The 12,500-nt window shown below is 33.1% G+C and overlaps 2 protein-coding genes across 4 annotated transcripts in view; one reads left to right on the plus strand and one right to left on the minus strand.

Annotated features, from left to right (window-relative positions):
* The window catches only part of LOC137655167 (uncharacterized), a 993-nt gene extending 197 nt beyond the window's left edge, over positions 1-796 (minus strand). Inside the window, exon 1 of the mRNA XM_068389048.1 lies at positions 1-796. This exon is cut by the window's left edge and continues 197 nt beyond it. Within this exon, the coding sequence (XP_068245149.1) occupies positions 1-796 (796 nt within the window).
* The window catches only part of LOC137655700 (collagen alpha-1(I) chain-like), a 511,707-nt gene that overhangs the window by 246,958 nt on the left and 252,249 nt on the right, over positions 1-12,500 (plus strand). The gene's annotated exons all lie outside the window — the stretch shown is intronic.

Consider the following 12,500-nt stretch of genomic DNA (forward strand, 5'->3'; position numbering starts at 1 on the left):
CTCTTTGACCTCTATTTTGAGGTGCCTTTTCTCTAGCATTAGAGTCTCTTTGACCTCTACTTAGTCGTACCCTATCTTTAGCAGATTCTCTTTGACCTCTATTTTGAGGTGCTTTACCTCTAGCATTAATAGCTCTTTGACCCCTGTTTTGAGTTGTCCTATCTTTAGCATTAGATTCTCTTTGACCTCTATTTTGAAGTGCCTTATCTATAGCATTAGAGTCTCTTTGACCTCTATTTTGAGGTGCCTTATATCTAGCATTAGTCTCTTTGGCCCCTATTTTTAGTTGTCCTGTCTTTAGCATTAGATTCTCTTTATCCTGTATTTTGATGTGCCTTATCTCTAGCATTAGTGGTTCTTTGACCTTTATTCTGAGGTGCCTTACCTCTAGCATTAGAGTCTCTTTTACCCCTATTTTGAGTTGTCCTATCTTTAGTATTAGATTCTCTTTGACCTCTATTTTGAGGTACCTTACCTCTAGCATTAGAGTCTCTTTGGCCCCTATTTTTAGTTGTCCTATCTTTAGCATTAGATTCTCTTTGGCCTCTATCTTGAGGGGCCTTATCTCTAGCATTAGAGTCTCTTTGACCCTATTTTGAGGTGTCTTATCTCTAGCATTAGTCTCTTTGACCACTATTTTTAGTTTTCCTATCTTTAGCACTAGATTCTCTTTGGCCTTTATTTTGAGGTGCCTTATCTCTAGCATTAGTGGTTCTTTGGCCTTTATTTCGAGGTGTCTTATCTCTAGCATTAGTGGTTCTTTGGCCTTTATTTCGAGGTGCCTTATCTCTAGCATTAGTGGTTCTTTGGCCTTTATTTTGAGGTGCCTTATCTCTAGCATTAGTGGTTCTTTGGCCTTTATTTCGAGGTGCCTTATCTCTAGCATTAGTGGTTCTTTGGCCTTTATTTTGAGGTGCCTTATCTCTAGCATTAGTGGTTCTTTCGCCTTTAATTGGAGGTGCCTTATCTCTAGCATTAGTGATTCTTTGGCCTTTATTTTGAGGTGCCTTATCTCTAGCATTAGTGGTTCGTTGGCCTTTATTTTGAGGTGCCTTATCTCTAGCATTAGTGGTTCGTTGGCCTTTATTTTGAGGTGCCTTATCTCTAGCATTAGTGGTTCTTTGGACTTTAATTTGAGGTGCCTTATCTCTAGCATTAGTGGTTCTTTGGCCTTTATTTTAAGCGGCATGCTTCCAGCATTAGTTTCCTTGACCTCTATTTTGAGACGCCTTTCCTCTAGTATTAGGTTTTCTGACTTCTATTTTAAGCTCTTTACCTCTATATAATTAGAAGCACTTTCACCTTTATTTTTAGGTGCCCTTTATCTAACGTTAGAGAATTTTTTACCTCTATTTTATGTGGACTTACCTTTACTGTTAGAAGCTATTTGACCTCTTATTTTTAGGTGACTTCCTTCTAACATTATAGCCTATTTGACCTCTTCGAAGGCTCTTCGTAGCTGTTCTCTTTTGTCTACTAGTTTTTCAAGATCTCTTTTCCTTAGTTCGCCAGTTTCCTTCGAGATTTCAAAGGACATTTCTGTGCCGTGTGTCCTCAGTTCATCAGATTCATCAAAGAAATCGATGCCACTCATATCTTTACCCATCAGCGCAATGGATAAAGACAAGGATGTCATTGTTTTCTCTGCATACGCCAGCATGCCAAAGTAAATGACGAGGAACACAATATATTTACCAGTGCCTTCCGGATATGTTCTTTCCTCATTGTTGAATTTTGCGACAATCCTGTTGAAGAACCACACGTCACTTACCTCTCAGTTGAATCAGTTTGCCTCCGTCCTCATTTCCCGTAATCCCTCTGTGCACCTATACAAAGCTTTGTAGTTTTTTCAGTAGTCTCCAATTATAGAACTACGTCGCAAAAGCCCAAGCAAAGGGTCCTTGAAGGTGTGTAGATTATGATCTTCAAAGCTTGGCAGCTTCGGCGGCAACCCCCAAAACCATCTGTAGATGAAGATGTTCTGAAGAGCCTCCAGTTGATTCTGTGTTTGTAACATAATTCTCACAGTTAGCTCCCTTCTCCTCCAGAACACGAGCTCTGTGAGTCAAGCGAAAGCCTCCTCCAATAAAAACAACAATGTTCACTGCGTAACCTACACATCATGAGAGGTGTTGCATGCTTCATTTGAGAAAAAGAGAGATCAGGTCTTCAGAAGTCATTTGGAACTCAGGGCGGAGCCATTCAGAACGTCTCCGTGAAGATTCCGTTCTGGAGTCATTCAGAACTCCATGCTAAAGTCTACGGCTATGTCTTCTGCAGCTTTTTGAGATGCGGGAAAATTTTCTTCAGGTGCCATTCAGGGGGCTCTGGGATGATTCTGTTTTGGACTCATTCAGAATTCCATGCTAAAGTCTACGGCTATGTCGTCTGGAGTCTTTTGGGTTTTCTTCAGGTGCCGTTCAAGGGGTTCCATGAAGATTCTGTTCTGGAGTCATTCAGAACTCCATGCTAAAGTCTTCGGCTATGTCTTCTGAAGACATATGGAGATCCGGGAAGATTTTCTTTCGAAGCGGTTTTGGACTCGCGAAAAATTCCCTTCTTGTCACATTTCAGTAGGCCATAGTAACTCATCATCATCATCATTATTATAATAATAATAATGATAATGATAATAATAATAACAACAACAAACTACATGCTTTGATTTATAGATTTGAGTCAGAAAGTTTTTAAGTCTTTCAACGCTGGGCTTTGCAATTTGAAGGAAAAGATAAGAGACTGTATAGGAAGATGAAAAGATAACTATTACCATAATTTATTACTTTTATTATTAAGTAACGCCTGCAACGCACTCGGCGATCGAACTTGGGCGAAGGTTAATTAGGTTTATAACAAATCTCTTTGAAATAACTGAAGCTTTCGACTGATTTTTTTCAGGGTTGGGGTTTAGATTCATTTCCGGTACGAATCGATATCAGAGCTGTTCGAAACACAGAAAATGCGTTTCGGAAAGCCATATTTCACGATCAGTAGTTTTGTGAATATTCACATGACTTTTACAATGGAATTATTACTTTCTAGATTTTTTTCGAAGGCGATGGATGTTATATGCGTACATGTTATTTTGTTTCTATCAATGGTATAATTTTATATATATATATATATATATATATATATATATATATATATATATATATATATATATATATATATATATATATATATATATACATATATATATATATATATATATATATATATATATATATATGTATATATATATATATTATATATATATATATATATATATATATATATATATATATATATATATATATATATATATATATATATATGTGTGTATGTATGTATGTATGTATGTATGTGTGTGTGTGTCATCAGCTGTGACTAGACCACCACAGAACAAAGACCTCAGACATGTCCTTTCACTTGCGCATGTTTATGGTCTTTCAATACTAGTTTATACCCGCAAACTTCCTTAGTTCGGTGATCCATCGTCTTTTCTTCCTTCCCCTGCTTCTCTGGCAATCTCTAGGGACCCATTCTGTTATTCCCAATGTCCAATTATTATCTGTCATTCTCATTATATGGCCAGCCGATGCCCATTTCTTTTCCTAACACGTTGTTAGAATATCTTCTACTTGAGTACCCTCTCGTATCCATGTTGCTATTTTTCTGGCTCTTAGTGTTATTCCCATCATTATTATACCCATTGCTCTTTGAGTTGTAACCAGCTTATGTTCTAAGGCTTTAGTAAGGCTCTAAATTTCTGATGCATAAGTTAATACTGGTAAGACCACCTGATTAAATACTTTTCTTTTTAGCGAATATGACATTTTATACATAATCTGTACACACACACACACACACACACACATATATATATATATATATATATATATATATATATATATATATATATATATATATATATATATATATATATATATATACATACACATATCATCTCCTACGCTTATTGACGTAATGGGCCTCAGTTAGATTTCGCCAGTCGTCTCTATCTTGAGCTTTTAATTCAATACTTCTCCATTCATGACCTACTTCACGCTTCATAGGCCTCAGCCATGTAGGCTTGGATCTTCCAACTCTTTAGGGGTGCATTATCTCCAGGATTTAAGGCTCCTTGACCTCTATTTTTAGGCGCCATACTTCCAGTATTAGAAGTTTTTACCTCTATTTTGAGGTCCTTACCTTTAGTATTAGAAGCTCTCTAACCTCTATCTCTAAGTGACATAAAAGTATGTTTGATAATTATTTTTTCGTAATCGAATTCCGTTCAGCTTGCGTATTATTTCATTTTGATATATATAAGCAAGGCTAATACTGTTTGTATTAGCCTTGGGTATATAAACGTCATCATCGCTGTCACATGCGGGAAAACCTTCAAAATAACACTTGGTAATTCCTATGTTATCCTCTCATGACAGGTTTACATCGAATTATTTCGTTTCAGTAAGGATTAGCCAACGTGTCCTGCTTTTTATTTTTTCATTATCGTGTCCACTTAATTGAGGATTTGACTTAAATAGGTATAAAAACAATCTCTCTCTCTCTCTCTCTCTCTCTCTCTCTCTCTCTCTCTCTCTCTCTCTCTCTCTCTCTCTCCTCTCTCTCTCTCTCTCATATTTATAAGAGTGGTATGGTATCCCTAGAAGCCGACTTAAAATAGAATTAAGGAAAATAGTCAATTAACTGTTAGATTTAACTGGCTCATTAATGAGTCGTCGTACTGCAAGGTCAAATGTCAGATTTTCATGACGTAAGGGCTAAATATAGTACTTACCTTAGCGCTGGGTCACTTTTCAGTAATATCTGATACAAGGTTAAACGTTGTTAATACTGGTTTACGATGTCTAATGGACTGAAATCGAGTTTGCTCAAGATCTTATATTGATTGCAAAATTTATGCAAATATTATGAAGTGTTACCGATTGCGCTTTTAGAAGTTTTATTTCATTCGTGACTGTAAAAACAACTTCTACTAACTTTGGATCGTGCCATAGCCTTTTAGAGGCGTCCCTGCCTTGCACTCGTCGGACTGGGGTTCGAGTCTCGCTCATACTCCATAGTTACTTTAGTGTCTGCAACCTCATCATCCTTGTGAGCTAATGATTGGGGTTTTGGGGAGCTTGTTTGCCTACCTGCTGAGTCATCAGCAGCCATTGCCTGGCCGTCCCTGGTCCTAGGGCCTTGGGTGCTGATCATATATACAGTGTGTATATATATATATATATATATATATATATATATATATATATATATATATATATATATATATATATATATATATATATATATATATTCAGTATCTTTGGCATTGTACTCGGCCATTCAGGAGCCGCCTTTAAACCTTTAATCTAAAGTATATTTCTCTATATAATTCCATCCTTTGGTGTGAAGTAACAAATATTGGGATCACACAGACTAATTTTACTTTCATTACAAATATAAATACTTGCAAAATTATCACCTTCACGAAGTCATCAATCGAGCAATAGGGGATTTTAGTGCATTTTTGCACAAATGAATAATGTTTGAAGTTCAGAATATTCCGGCTTTTGGAATATTTTAGTTTCATCATTATGTATTCTTCGCTCTTTTGAAGACTTTGAAATAGATGCATGTGTCTGACAAGCTAAATTTGCAGCAAGGATATTTGCACCAAGACATGACGTGGTGGCCGATGTGGTAACGTCCCTGACTGGTGATCGCCAGACTGTGGTTCGAGTCCCGCTTTAATTCATTAGTTCCTTTGGTCGCTGCAACCTTACCATCCTTATAAGCTAAGGATGGAGGGCTTTGGGGTAGTCTATAACTCTATCTGCTGAGTCACCAGCAGCCATTGCCTGGCCCTCCTTGGTCCTAGCTTGGGTGCTGATCATATGTAGATATGGTCAGTTTCTAGGGCATTGTCCTGCTTGCTAGGGTAATATCACTGTCTCCGGCCTCTGCCATTCATGAGCGACCTTTAAACCTTTTAACCTTTAATGGGTTATTGGTGTCGATAAGTCTTAAATTATCATTCTACTGTTAATGTGCCTGCAACTATAAGCAAGTCTTAGTCGGTAAACTTTTTACAAAGCTAATTTGTAGGATTTAGAGAGCGCGTGAGCACAAACACACACACGTACACACATATTCTGCCCAAGTTCTTTGTAACAGATAACCTTGAATGCGGAAGTGCATCTAATAGTTAACTTTGAAGCGCTGAATATAGCGGTGATTTATGTCTTGGTTTTTCTTTTGAACGACCCCTATTAAAGAGGCAGGCTAACGAGGGGTGTAGGTGATGTGAGGTTTTCCTCTCATAGTATATGGGTGTCAAACACGTATATACGCATATATATATATATATATATATATATATATATATATATATATATATATATATATATACATACAGTATGTGTGTGTGTATATATATATATATATATATATATATATATATATATATATATATATATGTATATATATATATATATATATATATATATATATATGTATATATATATATATATATATATATATATATTATATATAATATGTATGTATGTATGTATGTATGTATATGTATTATCAAGTCCACTGCTGAAAAAAGACCTCAGACATGTCCTTCCACTTGCGTATGTTTATGGTCTTTCTCTGCCAGTCCATATATTTATATATATATATATATATATATATATATATATATATATATATTATATATATGTTTATATATACATATATATATTTATATATATATTTATATTATATATATATGTTTATATATACATATATATATATATATATATATTTATATATATATGTTTATATATACATATAAATATATATATATATATATATATATATATATGTATATATATACATATATATATATATATATATATATATATATATATATATATATATATATTTATATTATATATATATATTTATATTATATATATATGTTTATATATACATATAAATATATATATATATATATATATATATATATATATATATATATATATATATATATATATATATATATATATATTTATATTATATATATATATGTTTATATATACATATAAATATATATATATATATATATATATATATATATATATATATATATATATATATATATATTGATGCAAACCGACATGATATCATGCTTAAATAGAAATAAATTTCTTTCTCATACTATGATCGAACTTTAGTATGTATGTATGCATGTACTGTATATATGCACGTATGTATGTGAAATTTTAGCGTTGGTGTGTGTGTTTGTCCTTGTCCTTTTGAAGCTTAATTCTTACCAAGAATCCCACTTTCTTCCATTTTGCCTAATCTGCAATCACGAGGAAATTCACCTTTGGCAGAGGAGGTTAAGAGACCCGGGCCGGGCATTCTTCACTTTTAACTCGTCCTCTCTCGTACCCTCGGTCGGAATCGTGGGGCCATACCCACGCCCCCGTCTGCCCATGTTTGGGCGTGCTGGACAGTTTTATCGCCCGCGAGGAGAGGGGAACGAGCGGCAGGAGAGAGAGAAAAAAAATAGAGAAAAGAAAAAGAATAAAGGTCGCTCACTGGCTCTTCCGCGACTCTCAGAGAGAAAGAGAGGAACGATGAGAAATATTTATTATTGGGGTCTGGACAGAGAGAGAGAGAGAGAGAGAGAGAGAGAGAGAGAGAGAGAGAGGCATATTTATTATTGGATCTGGACGTATAGAGAGAGGGGTACGAAGAAAAATTTTTTTTATCGGAGTCTGTTTAGACGTTTAAAGAGAGAGAGAGAGAGAGAGAGAGAGAGAGAGAGAGAGAGAGAGAGAGAGGAGAGAGAGAGAGAGAGAGAGAGGTTTATTATAGTAGACTGTTTAAGCGTATAAAAATTTACTATGAAAAATATTGACAATTGTATTGATGACAAAAAAAATGTTTTAAGTACTGAAGTAGAAAAATCGCCTTGAATATTATCAACTGATATCAGATGGAAGAGAAGTTGAAGCAGAATTTTACGAAAATAAAAAGATCTGGAGATAAATTTGAGAGAGTTTGCTTTCTCTTTTTGTGATAGAGTGTGATCCATCAGGTGTACCATTGTTATTATTCAGTTATTATTATTGTTATCATTATTGTTATTATTATTAGGAGGAGGAAATTTGCAGGCCCAATTAGTCAAACTCGACTCTTACATAGTTTGCCTGATTAAATTCGGAAGGAATTTTTTTTTAATGCTGAAAAATAAATGAAATTAGATTGTAGTAAATAAAAGAGATGAATGATTAAAAGGTGAGGCAAAATTCACCGATAGGTATAATTTTAAATCTTATATATAAAACCTATGTTTCTTGAAAAAAAAGATAAAATCTTGAAATAAATTTGGACACGTCAATGTTAATACTAAATCTTCTTTAGCCTTTGCATTTCACCTTTTTGTATTCATAGCACAATCTCTCTCTCTCTCTCTCTCTCTCTCTCTCTCTCTCTCTCTCTCTCTCTCTCTCTCTCTCTCTCTAAGTAAATAGATTTAGCGCAAGAATTTCTGTATATTAATATTTTTACCTTTTTGCATGTCGTATTAATCATTGCTGTAATGATCATATTAATGGCATACGTATCATTCAAGTAACTTACAGTCCTACTTAATTAAATCGTATTATTAAAACCTCTTTTCATCCTAGGCATATAATCTGTCAATTGTAAATTTTGTGGCTATATAAAAATATATTATCTTCATGGGTGATATTATTGTACTGAAATCATCTATAATTTTATATCTATTTTGCCTGGAGTGAAATGAAAATCCCCAATTGTAATAATAGACCTTTCATACAAAAAATCCTAAATGTCATACTTGACCTTTCATACAAAAGTTTCTAAATGTCATACTTGACCTTTCATACAAAAGTTTCTAAATGTAACACTTGACCTTTCATATAAAAATCGGTATATCTCATACTTTTATTGGATCTTTCATACCAAAATCCCTAAGTGTCATATTTGTCCTTTCATATAAAAATTCCTAAATATAACCCTTGACCTTTCATACAAAAATTCCTAAATATAACCCTTGACCTTACAAAAATCCTTAACTGTAACAATGTCTTGACCTTTCATACAAAAATCCCTAAACGTCATACTTGATCTTTTTCGTACAAAAATCTCTAAATCTCACACCTGACCTTTCATACAAAAATCCCTAAACGTCATACTTGATCTTTTTCGTACAAAAATCTCTAAATCTCACACCTGACCTTTCATACAAAAATCCTTAAATTTAACACTTGACCTTTCATACAAAAATCCTTAAATTTAACACTTGACCTTGCATGCAAAAATCCTTAAATTTAACACGACCTTTCATACAAAAATCCCTAAATGTAACATTTGACCTTATTTTAAAATTCCGTAAATGTAACACGTGGCCTTTCATAAAAAGAATACCTATATGTAACACTTGACCTTTCATACCAAAATCCCTAAATATAACACTGTCTTGATCTTTCATTCAAAAATCCCTAGATGTAACACTGTCTTGACCTTTCATACAAAAATCCCTAAATGTAACACTTGACCTTTCATAAGAAAAATCCCTAAATGGAACACTGTCTTGACCTTTCATACAAAAATCCCTAAATGTATCACTTGACCTTTCATAAGAAAAATCCCTAAATGTAACACTGTCTTGATCTTTCATACCAAAATCCCTAAATATAACACTCTCTTGATTTTTCATATAAACATCCGTAAATGTTACACTGTCTTGACCTTTCATACAAAAATCCCTAAATGTAGCACTTGACTTTTCATAAAAGAAACCCTATATGTAACACTGTCTTGACCTTTCATACAAAAATCCCTAAATGTAACACTGTCTTGATCTTTCATACAAAAATCCCTAAATGTAACACTTGACCTTTCATACAAAAAATCCCTAAATGTAACACTTGACCTCTCATACAAAAATCCCTAAATGTAACACTGTCTTGATCTTTCATTCAAAAATCCCTAGATGTAACACTGTCTTGACCTTTCATACAAAAATCCCTAAATTTAACACTCTCTTGATCTTTCATAAAAGAATTCCTAAATGTAACACTTGACCTTTCATAAAAAAAATCCCTAAATGTAACTTTTCTTGACCTTTCATACAAAAATCCCTAAATGTAACACTGTCTTGACCGTTTATACAAAAATCCCTAAATGTAACACTGTCTTGACCTTTCATACAAAAATCCCTAAATGTAACACTGTCTTGACCGTTTATACAAAAATCCCTAAATGTAACACTGTCTTGACCTTTCATACAAAAATCCCTAAATGTAACACTTGACCTTTCATATAAAAAAAATCCCTGAATGTAACGCTGTCTTGACCTTTCATACAAAAATCCCTAAATGTAACACTTTCTTGACCTTTCATTACAAAAATCCCTAAATGTAACACTGTCTTGACCGTTTATACAAAAATCCCTAAATGTAACACTGTCTTGACCTTTCATACAAAAATCCCTAAATGTAACACTTGACCTTTCATATAAAAAAAATCCCTGAATGTAACGCTGTCTTGACCTTTCATACAAAAATCACTAAATGTAACACTGTCTTGATCTTTCATACAAAAATCCGTAAATGTAACACTTGACCTTTCATACAAAAATCCCTAAATGTAACACTGTCTTGACGTTTCATACAAAAAATCCCTAAATGTAACACTTGACCTTTCATTCAAAAATCCCTAAATGTAACACTTGACCTTTATCATACCAAGATCCCTAAATGTCATACTTGATCTTTTGTACAGTTTGTGTAGTTAGTCTAATTACATGTAACCGGAAACAGGCCATTCCTTTGTTTCGTGTAACTAGCGCGATATTCTTTATCGCGTCTCGTCTCTTGACGCTTCCCCACATCGGAGGCTGACTTGCAGAAATCGAGTGGGTCTTCTTCTCCACCTCTTTCGTATTAGTTGTCGAGATGTGTTATTTCAAGATACAAAAATAATGATGGGTCTTATTATGTTAAGTCGAAGGGAGAAGATTACTGTTATTACGTAGGTAGGATTTTTTTTTATATTTATTTTAATATTTTATGCTTTTGTGTTTTCTTTAAAGTATTCTGAGAGCTGTAATTTCGTGGATGTTTGGTATTACATTTTTTATGATTGTCGTGTTTAAATGTGATACAAATTGTTTTCATGTGATTTGATGTCAAATTTTGTCTCGACTTATTTCAATATAGCTGCTTCGCCATTTGTTGTACATTGATTTATTTGATCAAATATTGAATGTACAATTATTGCATATTATATATATATATATATATATATATATATATATAGTATATATATATATATATATATTATATATATATATATATATATATTTAGTGTGGGGAAAAGGTTTTGCCTATCGCCATGATCGACAAAGCTGTACTAGTCAGAGTCACCCATATTAGGTTGGTTTGCTGTGAATGACCAAACGAAATACTCCCACAACCACCAATCCGCACTGGCCAGCCTGGTGATGAAAACTTGCCAAGCCCTAGATATGAATTGACATGCCTGATGCCCCTGTTTTGCAGGTGCCAAGAAACTGATGCATTTTTGTTGTTGCATAAATACATACATACATACATACATTATTTTATATATATATATATATATATATATATATATATATATATATATATATATATATATATATATATATATACATACATACACTGTATGTGTGTGTAAAGGTAATACCGTTCTCTAATGACGTTTTATATATATATATATATATATATATATATATATATATATATATATATATATATATATTATATATATATATATATATACACACACACATACATACACTATGTGTGTGTTAAAGTAATACCGTTCTTTAATGACGTTTATATATATATATATATATATATATATATATATATATATATATATATATATATATATTTATTTATATATTACTTGCATTTGTTTAAATTATGGAAGTTTACTTAACAAGTTGATGGTGCGAAAGTTTACTTGAAAGATTTGTCATTTTAATGATTTCTGGATGCATAAATATACATCTAATTGATAGTAATAATAACTGCTACTGGATTGATTATTTCTGTTAAAATAGAACGTTGCTCTTAAAATGGGCTTTTGTATACACCTGAATTGAATATTGCCTGTTATTTCCCGATCTCTACACTTATGCTGAATTCACACAGTTATCATAACACGTATTACAAATAATGATCATAAGTGTTGACTCTTTGACCTTTGACCCAAGTCTTGTAAGTGCACCAATAAGACTAAATTATAGGTCATCCTCCACCCTCTCATCCCACTCCACCCTCTCCCACCCTCTTCCTGTTGCCATTGGAACATAGGTCTGACTTTGGGTTCCATGTAATTTGGAGTAATTGATCTAAAGGTGAAGGGATTTCTAACAGTATAGTCGAAGAGGGCATGCAGTCACCTCGCGAGTTATGTTTAACAATCTTCTAGGCTAT

This window comes from Palaemon carinicauda, chromosome 16, assembly GCF_036898095.1.
Source record: "Palaemon carinicauda isolate YSFRI2023 chromosome 16, ASM3689809v2, whole genome shotgun sequence".
NCBI lineage: Eukaryota > Metazoa > Arthropoda > Malacostraca > Decapoda > Palaemonidae > Palaemon > Palaemon carinicauda.